The sequence below is a fragment of the Podarcis erhardii genome, assembly GCF_964252035.2.
Source record: "Podarcis erhardii genome assembly, chromosome: 3".
Taxonomy (NCBI): domain Eukaryota; kingdom Metazoa; phylum Chordata; class Lepidosauria; order Squamata; family Lacertidae; genus Podarcis; species Podarcis erhardii.
The window spans coordinates 39,160,142-39,178,372 of record NC_138507.1 but is presented as its reverse complement, the minus strand read 5'-3'; the positions used below and the strand labels follow the sequence as shown (position 1 = coordinate 39,178,372).

Sequence of the window (18,231 nt, the reverse complement as noted above, 5' to 3'; positions counted from 1 at the left end):
ATTTCAGGAGATGCTTTGAAATTCATCTTAAACAACAACTTTAAGATAGAAGCTGGCATGAGGCCTGGAGCTCGCAAAATTGGTGTCCTCATCACAGACGGCAAATCACAAGATGATATAGTTGTGCCATCTCAGTCACTGAGAGATTTGGGAGTGGAGCTGTATGCTGTTGGTGAGTATTATGTGGAGAGGTGGGAAATATAGAAGTTGGTTGGAAAACTAAATCACTCATTCTCCTTTATATGAATTGGGAAACAGTCTAATAAACATGCCTAGGTTATTTTAAACTGTTTTATTTTTGTGACCTTTTTAAGGTATCAAAAATGCTGATGAAAATGAACTGAAGCAGATCGCAACAGACCCTGATAACATTCATGTTTACAATGTTGGAGATTTCGGCCTCCTTGTTACGATTATTGATGACCTCACTAATAATTTATGCAATAGTGTAAGAGGTCCAGGTATGTTTCTCTTTCTAGTTTCATTTTCAACTTCTTTTTACCTTTTATATCATGCCTGCTGAATTTTTCCTAAATTACTTACTTGGAACTTTGTTTTTGCATTACTCCCATGGTGTGCTAGCTGTTAAAGCCCATCTGCTTTCTGAGCTCTCAGGTAGCATCTGAAGCTCTGGATCATGTGAGAAGCAGCAGTGTGGCAGCCCTTCACACATGCCAGCATTACCACATTTTCTGTGAATGGGGAAATGCTGAGTGAGAACAAGTCATAGGATGGACTTCTCCCACATGACCCAAGTCGCCAATGTTTAGTTTCACAGTCCAGGAAGGAGTTTTACTACACTGGTGACTCCATCACAGAGTAATAAGAGAAAAGTTCCTTGGGAGGAAAATATATTCTATAGCCGTTTTAAGACAGAGATACACATGAGCATCTGTTGACATATTATTTAACAAGATAAAAGGGCAAATTCAAATGTTACAACAAGTCCTGCACAGAAACAAATATATGAAATAACATGCCCTCAGCATGTCATTTGTGATTTTTGCACATCAATTGGTTTTTTTGCTCTGAAGTTTTTACTGGCTGCAGCTTCTCAGTGCATGGACTTAGGTTTGCCATAACATCTCAAGTGTGATTACCACAGATTAAAGAATGCATCAGATTTTACTATAAATTATTTTATGCATATGAATCATATACATTTCAGTTCAGTAAGTAAATAGATCCAATACTTAAGTAAAAACAAGTTGAGTTGACGTTTATTATTGTTTTGCATTTCCTTCTTTGGTATCCCTCCTAATGAAGATTTTATAGTATTGTTCCTTTTTTTTTTGCATCACAGCTGATTTGGCACTACCACCAACCAATCTAAGAACCTCTGAGGAGACACCTTATTCCTTCAGAGTATCATGGACACCACCTACTGAGAGCGTTGATAGATACAGGGTTGAATATTATCCTGCAGATGGAGGCCCACGAAAAGAGGTCAGCACTGGACATCCAATTTTATTATTTTTATTTATGTTTGTGTATGCCACTGATTTTGCGGTGGCTCCGCTCCCTCCTCCTGGACCATGTCCAGAAAGTAGTGCTGGGGGATGAATGTTCAGACCCCTGGGCTCTCACTTGTGGGGTGCCTCAGGGCTCTGTTTTCTCCCCCATGCTTTTCAATATCTATATGAAGCTACTGGGAGAGATCATCGGGGGGGGGGCGTTTGGACTGGGTGTTCACCAGTATGCAGATGATACCCAGCTCTACCTCTTTTAAATTGGAACTAGTCAAGGCAGTGAATGTCCTGTGTGAGTGTCTTTACTAGAAGTTGTTTTTGTTCTATCAGGGCCAAGAGCAGAAATAGCAGTAGATAGATTTATGCACAATTATGTCTCCCATTTCTTGTTTTCATGCAGGTCTTTGTAAGTCGTTCAGAGACGACTACAGTTCTGACTGGCCTCAAGCCCGAAACAAAGTATGTTGTGAATGTATATTCTGTGGTAGAAGGTACCAGTAGCGTACCTCTAGAGGGCGTTGATACGACTTGTAAGTGTCAATTCAAATTCAATTAAGATATGTGATAATTCATAAAATTTCCAAACTGTTTTTAAAACAAAGTTCTGCATAGAATGTTTGTGGGAATATGGAGTGGAGATGAGAACTCCAAGCATATAAAAAACCTCTATGGATATTTTTTTAAAATTGCAACCTCCTTGTAGATAGACATTACCTTACTGAACAACAAAATGATTCACTCTGGGAACTGTAGCTCTGTGAGGGGAATAGGGGGTCTCCTAACAAGTCTCAGCACCCTTAACAAAGTACTGTCCCCAGGATTCTTTGGGGGGGGGGAGCCATGACTGATTAAAGTGGTATGACACTACTTTAAACGTATATTGAAGAATGAACCTAAGATGAGAAAGAGAACATTGGGTATTTAATATTCTATGATATTATAAGCAATATGACAGGAGACTTTTGGTTCTTCAGTCCAGAGGGTAGAGTTATGAAAAGGATGAGTGCCAATCAAGCTGGGTGACCCTGAGAGTGTGATTCAGCTTTGTCAATATACATTTCAGATTTACCAATTTGGGATTGTGGCTGTGTAGATTAAGTCCAGAACAGATGAGAGAAACTATCCCGGACAGTTATGTGTATTATGCTCTCATAGGATTAAAACACTGTTCACTGAAAGTCATGTACAGTTTGTGACCCACTAAACTAAGTTCAGACTATTAGCTATGCATCAGAACCTGCCAAGTACCTAACATCTCCCCTTTTCTTACAAACCCTGGGAGACTGCAAAAACAGGAGGTTTCTTAAGCCCTGTTGGGTCAGTATGTACAGCTGGTGGGCTGTGTTCAAACTAGTTGGTTATAAGTTGTGCGGGCCTGGTTTACTGCAAAAAGAATACAATAACTAAAAGCTACTCCCCATCTGAAAGCTGAAAGTTCAAGCATGTTTTCAAAAACGAAGACGTAAAATATGTTTATGGACACAAATAACTGATGTGAATCACATTTATGGTTATGCAGTGCCAATCCCTTCAGTCAGAAACTTGAATGCATATGACATCACCTCAACAACAATGCGTGTGCGATGGGAACCTGTCAGTGGAGCTACTGGCTATGTGCTGCTGTATGAACCTGTCAATGCCACAATACCAGCAACAGAGAAACAGGTAAGAACAAATTTAAGAAAGAGAGACAGACAGAGAGAACCTGAATTTGCTTCTATATGCCAAAGCAGTGAGACATTTATTTGTTGTGTGCATAGATTATAAAATAAAGCAGCTTGATTGGAAAGTTATATATGAGCCAGGAAGTTGTAAATACATTATTAAACATGGAAGCTGATTTTTTTAAAAAACAATGTAAAGGACCAAGCATTTTATTTTTCTTTCTAGTGGCTTCTTCTAAACTTCCTTGTTTCTTTTTCTCTTTTTCCAGATGCGTGTTGGAGCATCAGTGAATGATGTACAGCTGCTTGACCTGATTCCCAACACTGAATACACTTTAACAATTCATTCAGCTTTTGGTGACCTCATCAGTGATCCACTCACCACTCAGGAAGTCACCTGTAGGAATAATATCTTGCTTGTTTTATATTTACCTCCTCTTGGTTTAGTAATGCCATGCTTCAGTATATTAAATGTATACTGTGATTTGTGTACAGGCAACTTCTCACTTGCCACTTATGCATGACCGTGTGCATGCACAGCTCTCATGAACTGGATGTGCCGCATGACTTTGTTGAGGCTGCTTGCTGAGTGTCCCTGCCTAATAGCTGACTTGTGGGGTAGCGCAGCAGGAACAGCAACAGCCACTTTCCTGTTCACTAGCCATTAGGAGGGGAGGCTCAGCAGTCCCCTCCAGCTCATGAGGGGCCCTCCCTGGAGCCCAATGAGGATGTCCTCTGGGGAGGGTCTGCTCATGAGCTGGAGGAGCAGCAGCGCTTTGTTGAGGCTCCCCACCTAAAAACTGACATGCAGGAGAGAGCTGCTTTGCTGCACCTCATTTGTTAGGCGGGGAGGGTCAGCACTCTCAACAAAGCCCTGCTGTTCCTCTGACTCATAAGGAGCCCAACAGAGCCCAAAGAGGATGTCCTTGTTGGGCTCTGGGGAGGGTCTCCTCATGAGCCATGAGGACTCTACAGGGTTCTCCCCACTTATGCACATTTCACTTATGGATGTGGAGGGCCTAAACATTACCCCTGGGTAAGTGAGGTGTTGCCTGTACATAGTTACACTGGTGGAGGAACAGGAGTGCGGTGGGAGCACATTGCCATGGCAGCGCGATCCCGGTGGGGTGCCATTGCGGCTACTCCCCCACCTGCACTGGGCACCACGCCCCCGCAGGCGACATGCCATGCCCCCAGGATGCTTGTCACACCCCCAGGATGCATGCCAGCCCCAGCCCCTCCTGCTCTCCGCCCCCCCCCCCCGGTGCCGGAGCATGAAGCTCCACCACTGCATAGTCATACCATTACTCAGTTATTTAGACACATTCTAGGGGCTTGGATTATTGTCACTAAACCCTTCCACTAATACATAAAATGTGATAGTGCTACTGTACCCATACAGTGCTTGAAATTTGGCTGCTAAAAAACAATTCCAAAGATGTTCTGAAAAAGGCACATATCATGTTATTCTCCATGGGAAGCCTTTAGATATGGCTGTTCATATAGCACAGGCATAAGGCGTATTAGGAATAGATGATAGTTTCCCCCCCCTCCTCTGGAGAATTGAAGGTTTTTATTAGAATAACCATTTCTTATTGTGTATATATACTTGCCCATTTTTACCTCCCATAAGCATGTTTTTCTGGTTTACATGTTGTTTCAATAACTTGTAAAATCTGTTTGAAAGGTGGCATTCTCACTTCAATTAATTTTTTAATATGAATGTAAAAGTTACATGGACTAGGAGATTTAAAGATAAATATTTGCCAAAATATAAACCTGTTTGGGGGATGGCATTTAATATTCTTGCCGGTATGTCTGATTATTCGACAGTACCTTTAAGTGGAGCAAAAAGCCTAATGGTAAGAGATATTACTCACAGCAGCATGAGAGTCATTTGGGAACGTGCTCCAGGGAAAGTTCGGAAATACATATTGAGATACAAAGCAGCTGGGGAAGATGACGTGAAAGAGGTAGGTGAATTTTAGCTAATATGTGAAGATAGCTTAAGTGGAGTATTACAGCATGACCACTTGCAGCAGTGTTATTAAGGAGCAATCAGATGCCTGAGTTCCTGATACGTAAAATTATTTCCCCTCTTAAACAAATTTAGATCCTTTGGTTTGGATTGTTCTTCTCTTAGAAGTTTGCATTGCTAAGCCACAGGATTCTTATGTTATAGATACAAGTGGTAAAAGAGTGACAATGGCTAGCATGTGTACTTTGCTTGCAAAATGAATATTTAAAAAATAAAATAAAAAGTGACCAAGGAATATAGAAAAAAGCTATGTGAAGCAAGCCAGTATGAGGATACAGTGGTACCTTGGGTTACATACACTTCAGGTTACAGACTCCGCTAACCCAGAAATAGTACCTCGGGTTAAGAACTTTGCTTCAGGATGAGAACAGAAATCATGCGGCGGCAGTGCAGCAGCAGTGGGAGGCCCCATTAGCTAAAGTGGTGCTTCAGGTTAAGAACAGTTTCAGGTTAAGAACAGACTTCCAGAACGAATTAAGTACGTAACCAGAGGTACCACTGTACAGGACTGAACGGCTGTGAATATTGTACCACAGCAAGACTGGTGAAACAGCTTGGCAAAAAGCACCATCACGAGCACTCATTAAATTGAAGGCTGTGAAAAGTTCAGGGCTTTGTCCTTATAGCGGCCTTCCCCAGCTTGGTCCCTCCATATGTTTTCGGACAATAACTCCTGTTAGCTTCAGCCACTAGGGATGATGGTCCTAGATCATGGAGAAGGATAAAAGAAAATATATTCAGGTTTACACACTTTGATGCTGTTCATTTGTAAATACTGAAAACAGATTAGTACCAAGTTCACCACAAGTCGTCAGTGATATCTATCCACCAGGAATAGCTTTGTAAGGATAGTCCTGAACTGTCTATCACATAGAAAACAAAAGTATGAAAGTGATGTTGTAAGGAGAAAAGTAGCGTTTTAATAAATCTATTTTATTTATGTCTAGTTGGAAGTGGATCCCTCTCAGACCAGCACAGTTCTCCCTGATCTTTTTTCAAAAACACTCTATAATGTTGAGCTTGTTGCAGTATATGATGAAGGACCGTCTATGCCAGTAGCTGCAGAAGGCACCACTTGTAAGTCAACTCTATTGCTTAATAGGTTTTCTTAGATCAGGTCAGAAAACCTTTGGCCCACCAAATGTCACTAAACTAGAACTCCCACCAGCCCCAGCAAGCATGGCCAAGGATGATAGGAATTGTAGTTTGGCAACATCTGGAGTACCAAAAATTCTCCATAGTTGTGTCAGTTTCTTAAAGAAATGTAGGGTTTAAAATGTTGAGTTTTTGGCCTAGACCGGAATGACTCTAGATGAGGAGACTTAGGTTGTTCTCCCAATCATCATCCTAGGTGGGAGGTGCCCGCAGGAAAACATGAAAAGATGAAGCAGCAGCTCCCACCTCTACAGTATATGTAGCAACCACGAATTGGGCAGTAACAAGCATGCTGCCATTAACACAGGAACTGTATTCACCCATGAGATCATGGATTGAAATCCAGACAGCATCCCTGGCAATAGCTCCTATCAGGCATGCTGCCAGAAATTGCATTGTAGAAGCGATTAATTAGCTCTCTGGCACAGCATCATGATTGGCATAACGCCCACTGCGGTGACTAAACAGTGTCTTTGGTACAGTTTTCCTCAGGTATATTGTTGTGAATAGTGCCTTTGGTTCTCAAGGAGAAAGCTGCAAAGGATCACCTTTTTCATTTGCCAGTTCATGCCACTGCCCACAGGCATGGCAGACTCACATAACAGTGGGAGGACACCTTGTAGGGCACACCTGGCATGAACTTTTGCACCCCAGATCACTTGGAGGTCTGGTATTTAGGACTCATGAGGAACACAGGGAAAGAAATCACAAAGTTGGATGTGCAGTATGGGAAAAGCAGCAACATAAATAATGACAATAACATAGGCGAGGACCAGAAACCTGAAGAGGTTTCATAAAGGCAGAGAAAAGGGCCAAAGGGGACAACATAGAATTGGTCATATCCCAGCTAGAACACTGTGGACACTGTCAGTCCATGTACACTGAGCCCCTGCACACCCACCTTAACAGAGTTCACTGGGGTAGGATTGTTCCAGTACTCATCTGCAGCGCACCACTCAGTTTATAAAGGAAGCATGTTCTTGAGACAGCTTATATCCACTTACAGTCTCTATAGATAAAAATCACTATGATGCCGTTTCTGTGACTACCCCTGACTGGAAGCAGTTAAGATGTGACTAGAGACTTCATAACTGGCACAAACATGGGGTGGGTGGGGGAAGGATGTTGAACAGATAGAGAAGTGCACTATGGAAGATAAAGAAGAGGTTTTAAAACTCCTGTTTCCATGTACAGTATTGTAGTTTGAGTGAAAATGGGCTTGTTGAGCTCCTCAACTACCCATAGGCCCCAGGCGGATATCCAGTCTTGCCATATTCTGATTCTGGGCATGGCAGATGCAGTAGCATTCTGCAATGTGCAGACTGTGGAGCCAAAAGACTGAGCCTGACAATCCTACTGCAGGAAAAAAATCTCTGCTGTTCTAGAGAAATTAAGGATTTCACCCTATGAGTATATGGTACGTAAACTGTTCTGTACATTCCCCATGTGGTTTGTGACCAAACTCCAAACGTCTTATGTGGTGGATTATACCGGTAGTCTCTGCATATAACCTTGCATTTCCAGTGATGTTTAGTTTGCAGGGTTTTTCCTCTTGTGAGGCAATTTCTCACTTCCTTTTCCCTTCCTGGCAGTACCGGTACCAGCACCACAAAATCTAAGAACTGATCAAGTAACCAAGACAAGTTTCAGAGGTACTTGGGACCATGGAGCACCTGATGTAGCTCTCTACAGAGTAGAATGGGGACCACCAGGTGAAGAGAAACTACAGGTAAGAATTTTTCAATAACCCCAAAATCAATCACTTTAAATCCTTTTTGTGTGTTTAATGCTGTTTGCTGGAAATGTTAAACTGGTCACTGTGTTTCCTAAACTTTTGATACCTAGGGAACCGGTTTCTTCATTAAGTCTGGAGACACATTGAATCCTTTTGTATACAAAAGTGACTGTATGTGTTCTCCTCCTTGCAACTATAGATTAGCTCAGTTAATATTGCCTCCTGGCACCCCATCTTCCTCTCTATCCAGTTAGGGAGTTCTCAGGGATAGTATTGCACTTTTTGTGCAATGGTCCATTTGGCGATCAATTTTAGTGGATAGTATGGTGGTGCTGTAGGGACGCGGGTGGTGCTGTGGGTTAAACCACAGAGCCTAGGACTTGCCGATAAGAAGGTCGGTGGTTTGAATCCCCACGACAGGGTGAGCTCCTGTTGCTCGGTCCCTGCTCCTGCCAACCTAGCAGTTCAAAAGCACATCAAAGTGCAAGTAGATAAATTGGTACTGCTCCGGTGTGAAGGTAAATGGTGTTTCCGTGCGCTGCTCTGGATCACCAGAAGCGGCTTAGTCATGGTGGCCTCATGACCCAGAAGCTGTACGCCAGCTCCCTCGGCCAATAAAGTGAGATGAGCACCGAAACCCCAGAGTCGTCTGTGACTGGACCTAACGGTTAGGCGCCCCTTTACCTTTTTTATGGTGGGGTTGCACTGCTCACTTAACCACCCTCTGCCTGAGTTGCTGCTGTGTGCTGATCTTACTGCCATCTCTTCCCTCACCTTCTCCATTTCAGTGTGCAGAAGGAACTCACTTGGAGGGAGGTAAAGTGAATGATCCCCAACAGAGATTTAAAATCACAGATCATGCAGTAAAGTAAAGCATGGAAGTATAGACTGTTAGATCTTTAAAATATCCCCTTCTAAATGGCTTCCAAAGTTACTTACTTCCTTTAGTATAGAAAGAGACCACAAGTTTGGTAAGTTAAAAATGGTTTACTTAAAAACTCTTCAGAGCTCAGATTCATGCGCTTTTTCATGCAGTAGCAAGAAAAGACAGGCAATACAACTTAGTTTCAAAAAGTAGTAAAATGTTTATAAATTATTTGTATAGAAACACAAAGATGGCTTGCTAAAGCCATGTGGTCTAAGTTTGGGGCATCTAGCTTTTTTTCTTCCACGTGGTGGAAGAAAAAAAGAGCAAAGAGTCTGGTAAATGTTCCTCCAAGGGTGAAGAAGTGTGACTTAGCTAAGCCTGGCAGAGCAGCTTACTCTTCTTAACTCCTTCATGCATTACTTAGAGTTAAGCATGTTGGTTATATGAGGCTGGTTTATCCATCACTGCCCATATAAAATGGTTCATTATCACATAAAGCTGACCATAAAATCATGGTTGGATAAATTAGCCTGTGGACACGCTGTGTGCTGGTGCATGCAGCTCAAACAGTCCCCATCTTACTCACTGTCTTTCTATAATGGGGAAACAAATGACAGAGTGGCTGGCCTAGTGTTATGTGTGAATCAGAGCTTGTGGTTTCTTTATGAATAAAATGGAAGCAGAAGTTGGGGTATGTTCATACACTTCCTAATTTCCCTCAGTGTAGTTTATGAAAAGCTTTCTGTCATAAAGTGGCTATTGACAGAGGTGGGGGAGACTAATACTTCATAGGAGGATTGTCTCCTTGCTCTGAAAGACATAGGGTTGTAGATTTATACAATATGTTGGCTTAATTTTTCAAGGACATAACAACCTCTTCCTGTAGCACACAACTGTGTAAAAATCACTGTTGATCAATTGTTTGTAGATGGATTTCTGTATTTAAAGAACTTAAAAGATCTGTTCTAGTCCATGAAAAATGTTAATTGTTAAATATATTGCCTCAATGAGTAACTTTCTTTCTTTCCCCCCATCCCCTGTCACTCCCAAAGACAATTCTTAATGGTGATGAAAATACTCTAGTTTTTGAAAATTTGAACCCAGACACACTCTATGAGATTGGAGTTACTGCAATTTATCCCGATGAATCAGAGAGTGATGAACTGATTGGCAGTGAGACCACATGTAAGAAATTCTGAAATGCATTCATACATGGATTACAATTTGTAACAATAGTATTCAAATGAAAGACATGTTTTTAATGCAAACTTGCCTTGTTTGTGCTTCTCCCCCTCCTATAGTGCCCGAGGTGCCTCTGACAACAGCAGGTAAGAGCCTGAATTTATTAATAACATTTTATATATGAGGATTATACAGATACCAAAAGACAGAGCTAGTCCAAACCAAGCCAGGATGCAGAGATGCCAATGTTTCTGTACAGTATACTTAGTGGTGACTCATAAAAGGGGAGAGAGGCAGAGGCAATGGTGTCATTCTGGCAGTGGCAGCACTTAACTAGCCAGGGTCAGGTGGAGATGAGGTCAAGTGACCTCTGGGTTGGTGGCAGTGCATACACCTGTAGAACTTCTGCCATCCTAGAGTTCCCTCAATTCATCACTGCCACTTTGTTCCCCCCGCCCCTGCCCTGAGTTCATCATCACTACTGGTAAGATACCACTGTCTTAATCTCTACTGCTGAAAGTACTCCTGTGTGTACACAGGCTTTGTCCCTTCTTGAGTTTCTCTCATGCGTTGTGGGATGTTGCTCTGGAGGTTTGCCTGAACTTCAGCAGGCTTTTCAGAGGGTGTGTGGTTTGAGGTAATGCAGCCAGAAGAAAAAAGTTGCTGCCACTACTCTATGTCCACTGAAGTACTTTCCACCCATACAAAGGATAGGGTGGCTTTAAAAAAAAGTGACAACTTGGTGAATTAATAGCAACTTTTGTATATTTGGTGATGTTCTACTCCCCATTAATCATGTTTAGCTCCATGCAACATTTCCATTCAATTCTCCTTTGCCCCTTCTTGTATAAGTCATTTTGATATAATCTTGCCCAAATTCTGCAGTTGGGTGGATTTTATTGTTCTCAGCAGGCCCCTATATGTGTATTGTTATTCCAAGGTGGTGCTGCTGCTGCTGATTTTCAGTAATGTCATGTAGAATGACTCATTATATGTTGTTTGTTATATCTATTTGCTAAACAACCCTTTAATAAATTCATTTCAGCTCCAACGGGTCCCCCAAGAAACCTTCAGGTATACAATGCAACGTCCAATAGCCTGACTGTCAAATGGGATCCTGCCATTGGACGAGTGCAACGGTACAGGATCACCTATCGACCTACAACTGGTGATGGTGCTGAACAATCGGTAACCAACTCTGAAACTATTCTCTAATGGGGGGGAAGCAGCATTGTGCTCCTGAACAAATATCTGCTTTTGAAAACATGAGCTTGTCAGATTGTTTTGTTTTCATGTTCTACAGTTCTGCAGAAAAGTATTTATATTACAAAATCAAAGAAAGTGGATTTGTTTCCTGTATAAGTAGAACCCACAAGATGACTCATGGTGGTCTTTCAGATGTAATCTGGCAAATATCAGTTTCTCAGAGCCTGCAGAACAAACAGTTGCCAGGGATTGCTTTTTACTGGGGTGTTCTGTCCAAAGGCTCTTTCAAACACTGCAGATTTCTGACATACCACGGTGAAAAAGCATGCAGATTATTTTAAATTGTCATGTCTCACTGTTGTGTGCAATATGGTTGGTCACTGTGGGAGCAGAATGCTGACTAGAGAGGCATTTGTTCTGCTCCAACAGGACTCTTGTATTCTTATTTTGCTGTGTGTATTCATAGCTTCCTAGTGTGTTTATATTACTTGTTCATTTATTACTTGTACATGCTTTTCTCTTTATGGAAATGCTTTTTATGTAGGAACTTTGTTGCGTCTGGTCTTTGTAAATGCTGACATTATCTGTCCAACTGGCCACAACAGAAGCCAAAGATATTTCTTTGGAGCCCATAGGCAAAGCATTTAGATCATGAGACAATGTGGGAATCATCATGTTTCGCTGTTCCAATAAACATCAAGGTTAATTTTCTTTGGGTAGCAGAATTGGCCTTATATGCCCTTTAGCTGTAGATTGAGGACTTGGAGATCTGTACTCACTAACTAATATGTAGAAATAAGAAAGATGATCCATAAAGAGCTCAGATCATTCAACATTTAATATTTTATTCACATGGGTTTAACAAATGGCTAATGCAGTTCTGGTATTTTTTCTTTAATCCACTGAAAGAAAAAGTCAAACAATGTATATTGACTTAGGCAGATAGTATTGTCTGGAAAACAGAAACTTGTATACTTGTAGTATATACAAACTGTATCCTTTCAGCATCTTTGGAATTTAGCTGCCTGCTCCTTCAATTTACATTTCATTCCATTGTTTTTTAGACCACAGTAGGAGGGAGGCAGAACAGTGTTGTACTACAGAAGCTGCAACCTGAGACACGTTATAGTGTTACGGTTTCATCCATATATGCAGAAGGTGAAGGGGGACGAATGACAGGCAGTGGCAAAACCAGTAAGTAAAACAACTTTGGTTTTCTCATTTGTGAAGAATTATGCAAGAGTAATGCTAAATCACTTATAAAGTTGGCAGGCTTGGCTTTTCCTTTGTTGAAGTCCCCACAGATATTCATTTCTTTGTGTGCAACCCCCCCCTTTTTTTGAGAAATACCAAAACTTGCTCCGAAAGTGAAAATATCTTCTTCTTTTTTCACGTCTGATTTTATATTGATAATTATATATAATTTCATATTGAAAATATCTGTAATCCTTATCTTAGAGGTTTGGCAGCTTTTCTTTTTGTTTGTGTATAAAAGAGAATGTGAGAGAGATAGTCTTTCTGGGTGATTTTTTTTTTATTTCACAATCATCACACAATTCTTACTCATCTGTGGTGCAACCTTCCAGACTTATTTTTCCAGGTTTGGACTGCCGAATGCATTTACACAGTTTTCAGGGAAACCTGCTGGTCAGTGACCTTGTTGTCACTGGTAATAGGTGTCAGAGTTCACATCCCAATACTCTGTTATTTTTGTTTAAGTAAGTAATACAACATTAAGCTTAAGGATGAATGTCTGTCAGCTATATCACTCAGACTGGGAGCACACATGGAGCCTGTTAAATCCAACAAAAAGAAGCAAAACATATCTAGCAGCATGGCTACCTGCTCCCATTACTGTAGTGCCTGGCCCTTTTATATGAATATTTCACATTTTCCTCTTTCCCCTCTATTTAAATTTAGTTCTTTCAAAGACATGTGCTCCTTTTATTCCACATTCTGGAAAGTCCCTTGGTGTCAACATTCTTTTGGATGCTTATCATTACTACTCACTGGATTTCACTCAAGGATAATAAATCCCGGATTATTATTTTTTAAACTGCAGCCAGTATGTGTACATGTTCTCCAAAAACCGTGCTCTTGATTAATTTGCCACAATTATCTTTTGAAATTTTCAAACTTTAGTTTTATGCGAAAGAGGAACATTCTGAATGTTCTGACATGGTTGACATGGTTGGCTAGAACAGGAGAGATGAATTTTATTAAGACAAATTATACTTCGTAGTTATCTAGAATAGAAATAACTTTTTTTCTTAACAGTGGGAGACAAGTAGATAAGTACACTAGTCCAAAGAGTGGAAGGCAACATGGTAGGAATAGTTCAAGGGGTATGTGTCATAAGGGACACTGTATTGTTGAGAGTGGGCAAGAATATTTATTAGTCATATTTTAATCCTGTCTTTTCACTATGACCACAGGCCTTGGGGACAAATGTGGGCCCCAGGCATTCTATCTAGGCCTTGAGGCTCTCCCTAGGCCGTTCCCCAAGCCATGTACCTTACTGGCTCTGCTCTATGCTTTCCTTAAATGTTCTTGCCTGGCTGGAATGTGTCTTTGCAGTGTGCTAATTCCTCCCGTTTGCCTGAACGGAGGGATAGAGATTTGTGTGTCTACTGAAGCCTCTGATTTTTGCATGGCTGGAATGTAGCTCACTAGACACAAATCCATTGATTCTGCACTTTTGCCTCTAACCCTGCCTGTTACTGGAAAGTTCCCCACAAGGGAAAGCAGCCCTTGGACCTGAAAATAAATCCCCCATCTATGGCTGGGGGAGAAATTCAAATCAGTTGTCATTTAAAGGCTAAACTATCAAATTGCCCCTTTCCAAAACAATATGAGAACAGCCATCCTTTGAAATTCACATATATCCAAATTTTGCGTTGCAGTTCTCCGACCAATATTTTTGTTTTTGTTTTACCAAAATGCATCTATTGTAGAAAGTGTGAATAAAAATAAACACGAGTGAAAAAAACATACAAAAATGCAGTAGCGATAATTGTTTGCAAAAATGTGTACATTAATCAAAATGCATATAAAATCTATTTATTAAGAGAATTTTTAAGTAAAACGTTGATGAATTTCATGAGGGTGTTTTTTTAAAAAACAAACAAATGAACACAAATTTCTGCAAAATGTGGAATTTAAGTTGGGAAAAGTGAGAAACAGAACTGAAACTGACAAATCCTTCCCTCTCTATCCCCATATCTGCATTATGGAGTTACATCAGTATTTTACAACTGCATAGCTCAGTTGGTTAGAGTGTGGTGCTGATAATGCCAAGGTTACAGGTTTGATTCCCATATGGGACAGTTAGAGTAGATGATCCCCAGGGTTCCTTCCAACTCTATAATTCACATTTGCCCCATCCCTTGAGAGTGAAGACACAAGACAAGTGGCAACTCAGTCATGCCATGAGCAGCATGCCAGGCTAACTGTTGGGTTGGAAGGATGAATAGCTGTTCTTTCCTTCCTAAGACTCCCTGTGAGTCAAACCAGCAGCAAGGAACTGCATCTCCTATTTTTCAACTCCCTTTGTGCTCAAGTATGGCAGACTAGATTCATCTTGCAAGTGTTTGTAAGTCCAAAGAGTAGTTTTTGGACAAAGTGTTACTTGTCACTGACCAAGGCTAGGCACAGCCACTCACATAAGAAGGCAACATGATGCACAATAGTAAGATTCTCTGAGCCTGACAATGAATTCTGTTTATCTCAGAACCTCTCAACACTGTGAAGAACCTCAGAGTCTATGATCCAACTACCAGCACATTGAATGTTCGATGGGATCATGCTGAAGGGAACCCTCGTCAGTACAAGTTGCTTTATGCACCAGTGGCGGGAGGTGCAGATGAACTGGTATTCCTTTTTACTTTTGTATACTTCATACTTGCCCTGCACTTGCAACTGTTTTTTGCTAGAGGTGGTTTCATAATTGGGTTGGGGCACCACTTAGAGCTGAATTTCCCATGCAGAAAATTGTGTATGGTACAACCCTCTTGGGACTATATTACTTAAGTGTACAGGTGAGGAGTTCATATGTTTGACTCCTACTCTATGAGCATAGAGCAATGGCAAGCCAGGGAGAAAGCTATGGCACAACCCTTTTTGTTGACATCTGGCTGGGCAGATTAAAACATGCAGCAACCCTTTCCCTGCATGCAGGAAACAGCTTGCTGGAGTGGACAGAGCTACTACTCTAGCCTCCTGGTGGGTAAATTTCTTTTGTTTACCAGCAAGGAGATGGGAAAGGTTAGAGTGGTGCAGATACACTGGCAGGGCTGCCAGATTTGCTCTGCTGGAGCATTTGCACCACACCAGACTCCCCAGTACCATGCCCCTCTCCCTTCCAATAAGCAACAGTGACCCACCTGCCAGGTAGCGATTCTGCCTCACCTGGTGAGTTGCTGCTGTTGCATGCTGAACTTTCATAATTCTAGGAAGGTGTCTTGTTGTCCTTAAACAGCAGCAGCAGCAGCAGCAGCAGCAGCAACAACCATCACCACCACAAACCAGGCAGTACCCGATCCAAGCAATGCGTTGGTTGATGGAACCGCAGAGCTAAGCTGGCTCATCTTGTTGTCCTTTGAACATGAAGATCAGTCCTTACATGGTAGAAAGTAGCCCAATAAAACCATTCCCTCTTCCTTTTTTCCTTTTGTAACCCAACAGGCAACTGTTCCAGGCAACACAAATTATGCAGTTCTAAGAAATCTCCAGCCTGACACACAGTACAAAGTAACTGTGATTCCTGTTTACCCAGAAGGTGATGGAGGGCGAGCATCTGACAATGGGAAAACTTGTAAGTAACACTATGTTGTTTTGTCTTCTTCATAAAATATTGAGGCATTGGGCTTTGAGCCACAATTCAGTGCTGAGCTACTTAAACCCACTTATTTTAATTAACTTAGTTAACTGCACCATATTATACTATTGTACAGATAGTTAAGATGAAACCTTTTGAGGCCCTTTTGCACACACTTCCCTCTATGGACAGGGACCTGTGAAAGGGTATTTTGCAATTCTCTAATGCATAGGAGGATAAGAACATGAATATAGATCCCTCTGAGTGATAAGGTCTCTGCCACCATGTTATGAGTTTTCAATGCAATCTTATTTGTGTCTGTGTAGTTCAGTGGGAAGTACTGCCAGGTTAAATATCTATAGGATTACACTATTTTACATCCCAACCCTATCCATGTTTACTTGGAAGTAAATTCAATTTTATTTGATGGAACTTATTTCCAATTAACTGTGGTGTTAAAGAGAAAAAGCCTTTCCTCCTCCCAGGAAGGGAAGGGGTTGTGATCAGGAGATGATTCCTGCGTCATGCAGGGGGCGCTCTCCCCCCTGCTTCAACTCCAGGGCTGGCGTGCCATGCCCCTCCCCGGTTGGGCACCCAATAGGGAAGCTCGGCGGGGGCATGGCTTGCTGCTCAAACGCAGCCGCGCCAGCCATCCCCACCATTGCACACACATTTTCTTCGAGTCACCCACCCTCCACTCCCTTTAGATTAGCTGTTCCTGAGACTTTGCTATGGACCTCTGGTTGGTCACCCTGTTTAACCAAGGGGCCTGGTAGGAGTTTTTTTCAATTGGCTAAATTGGCCCGGCCTCTTGTTTTTTTTCACCTACCTCGTAGCAACCTTCACAACTTTTGTGGTATTTGGCGGTTAGGCATTGGAATGTGTTGTTGGTGTTTCGGGGGGCAAGGTGTGGCCATCGCCTTCCCCGGCAATTTTGGGTATTCCGCTAAAGGAATCCGGTGGTTGTGGATCCTATCCGATGCCCGTGTGGCGGGGGGGCCATGGCGCGACCCTCGGTGACATCAGGAAGAGAGCCTATAGTTGGATTAGCATCAGCAGGCTTCCCCTACTGGTGGTTAACCCCTCCTCAGACTCACCCCTCTACGAGTGGGTGGAGTCTAATGTTCTGTGGTCCAATGCCTAAGCCAATCCCTTCTCACATGCTGTGATCAATAAAGGCCTTTACCTTACCCATTAACCTTACATTCTGTGTTCACGTGTCTTTATTCCCCAAGCGGGGATCGGGTCCTCGAATCACAATACAGGGTTGGAGAACTTCTAGCCCTCCAGATGTTGCTGGACTCAAGATTCCATCATCCCTGAACATTGGCCATGCTAGTCTGAGCTGATAGTAGTTGGAATCCCAACAACATCTGAAGTCCACTGATTCCCCACCCCTTGGCAACAGCATTCTTAGAATAGTCCATTCATTTTATAGCCACTCTCTCCTGTTACCTGGCTCTGCAACTAAGGAGTTATTATTTAGTCCAAAACTATCTGACATTATTTTTGATTCAGTAATGAGAGGAACAGCAAGAGGCATCCAAGTTTACAACCCAACACCAAACAGCCTTAATGTCCAATGGGAACCTGCACCAGGACCAGTGCAGCAATACAGAGTTGTCTATGCTCCATTGGTTGGCACACGGCCATCAGAATCTGTAAGTAATTTAACCTCCTGGGCCTTTCCATATATGAATTATTGGGTATAAAGGCATACTACAGAGTGGGCGGACTACTGCCTCCTTCAGTTCCCCTGGGAATTGTCATTGCACCACTCCTTGGTGTGTGTGTGCACTCCTCAGGGTGCAATACTCTCCCCGATGCTTTTTAACATCTTTATGTGCCCCCTTGCCCAGCTTGTCCAGAGTTTTGGGCTGGGTTTGGGCTGGGTTTGGGTTTTGATGGCAATCAGTATGCCGATGACACCCAACTCTATCTGTTGATGGATGGCCATCCTGACTCGGCCCCAGACACACTGACCAGATGTCTGGAAGCTGTGGCTGGATGGTTACGTGGGAGCTAGTTGAAGTTAAATCCTTCGAAGACAGAGGTCCTCTGGCTGGGACGGAACGATATGGGATTGAGGGGGCAACTC

General features: G+C 42.2%; 1 protein-coding gene across 6 annotated transcripts in view; it reads left to right on the top strand.

Annotated features, from left to right (window-relative positions):
• COL12A1 (collagen type XII alpha 1 chain) overlaps positions 1–18,231 on the top strand; it is a 113,280-nt gene that overhangs the window by 48,769 nt on the left and 46,280 nt on the right. For all 6 annotated transcript variants that reach the window (XM_081856639.1, XM_081856643.1, XM_081856644.1 and 3 more), the window contains 16 exons: positions 8–172; positions 315–461; positions 1,304–1,446; positions 1,870–1,999; positions 2,989–3,134; positions 3,403–3,532; positions 4,967–5,106; positions 6,119–6,248; positions 7,919–8,055; positions 9,982–10,114; positions 10,231–10,257; positions 11,157–11,299; positions 12,382–12,511; positions 15,048–15,187; positions 16,001–16,130; positions 17,652–17,794. In XM_081856639.1, the coding sequence (XP_081712765.1) occupies positions 8–172; positions 315–461; positions 1,304–1,446; positions 1,870–1,999; positions 2,989–3,134; positions 3,403–3,532; positions 4,967–5,106; positions 6,119–6,248; positions 7,919–8,055; positions 9,982–10,114; positions 10,231–10,257; positions 11,157–11,299; positions 12,382–12,511; positions 15,048–15,187; positions 16,001–16,130; positions 17,652–17,794 (2,114 nt within the window). The remainder of the gene's footprint in view (positions 1–7; positions 173–314; positions 462–1,303; positions 1,447–1,869; positions 2,000–2,988; positions 3,135–3,402; positions 3,533–4,966; positions 5,107–6,118; positions 6,249–7,918; positions 8,056–9,981; positions 10,115–10,230; positions 10,258–11,156; positions 11,300–12,381; positions 12,512–15,047; positions 15,188–16,000; positions 16,131–17,651; positions 17,795–18,231) is intronic.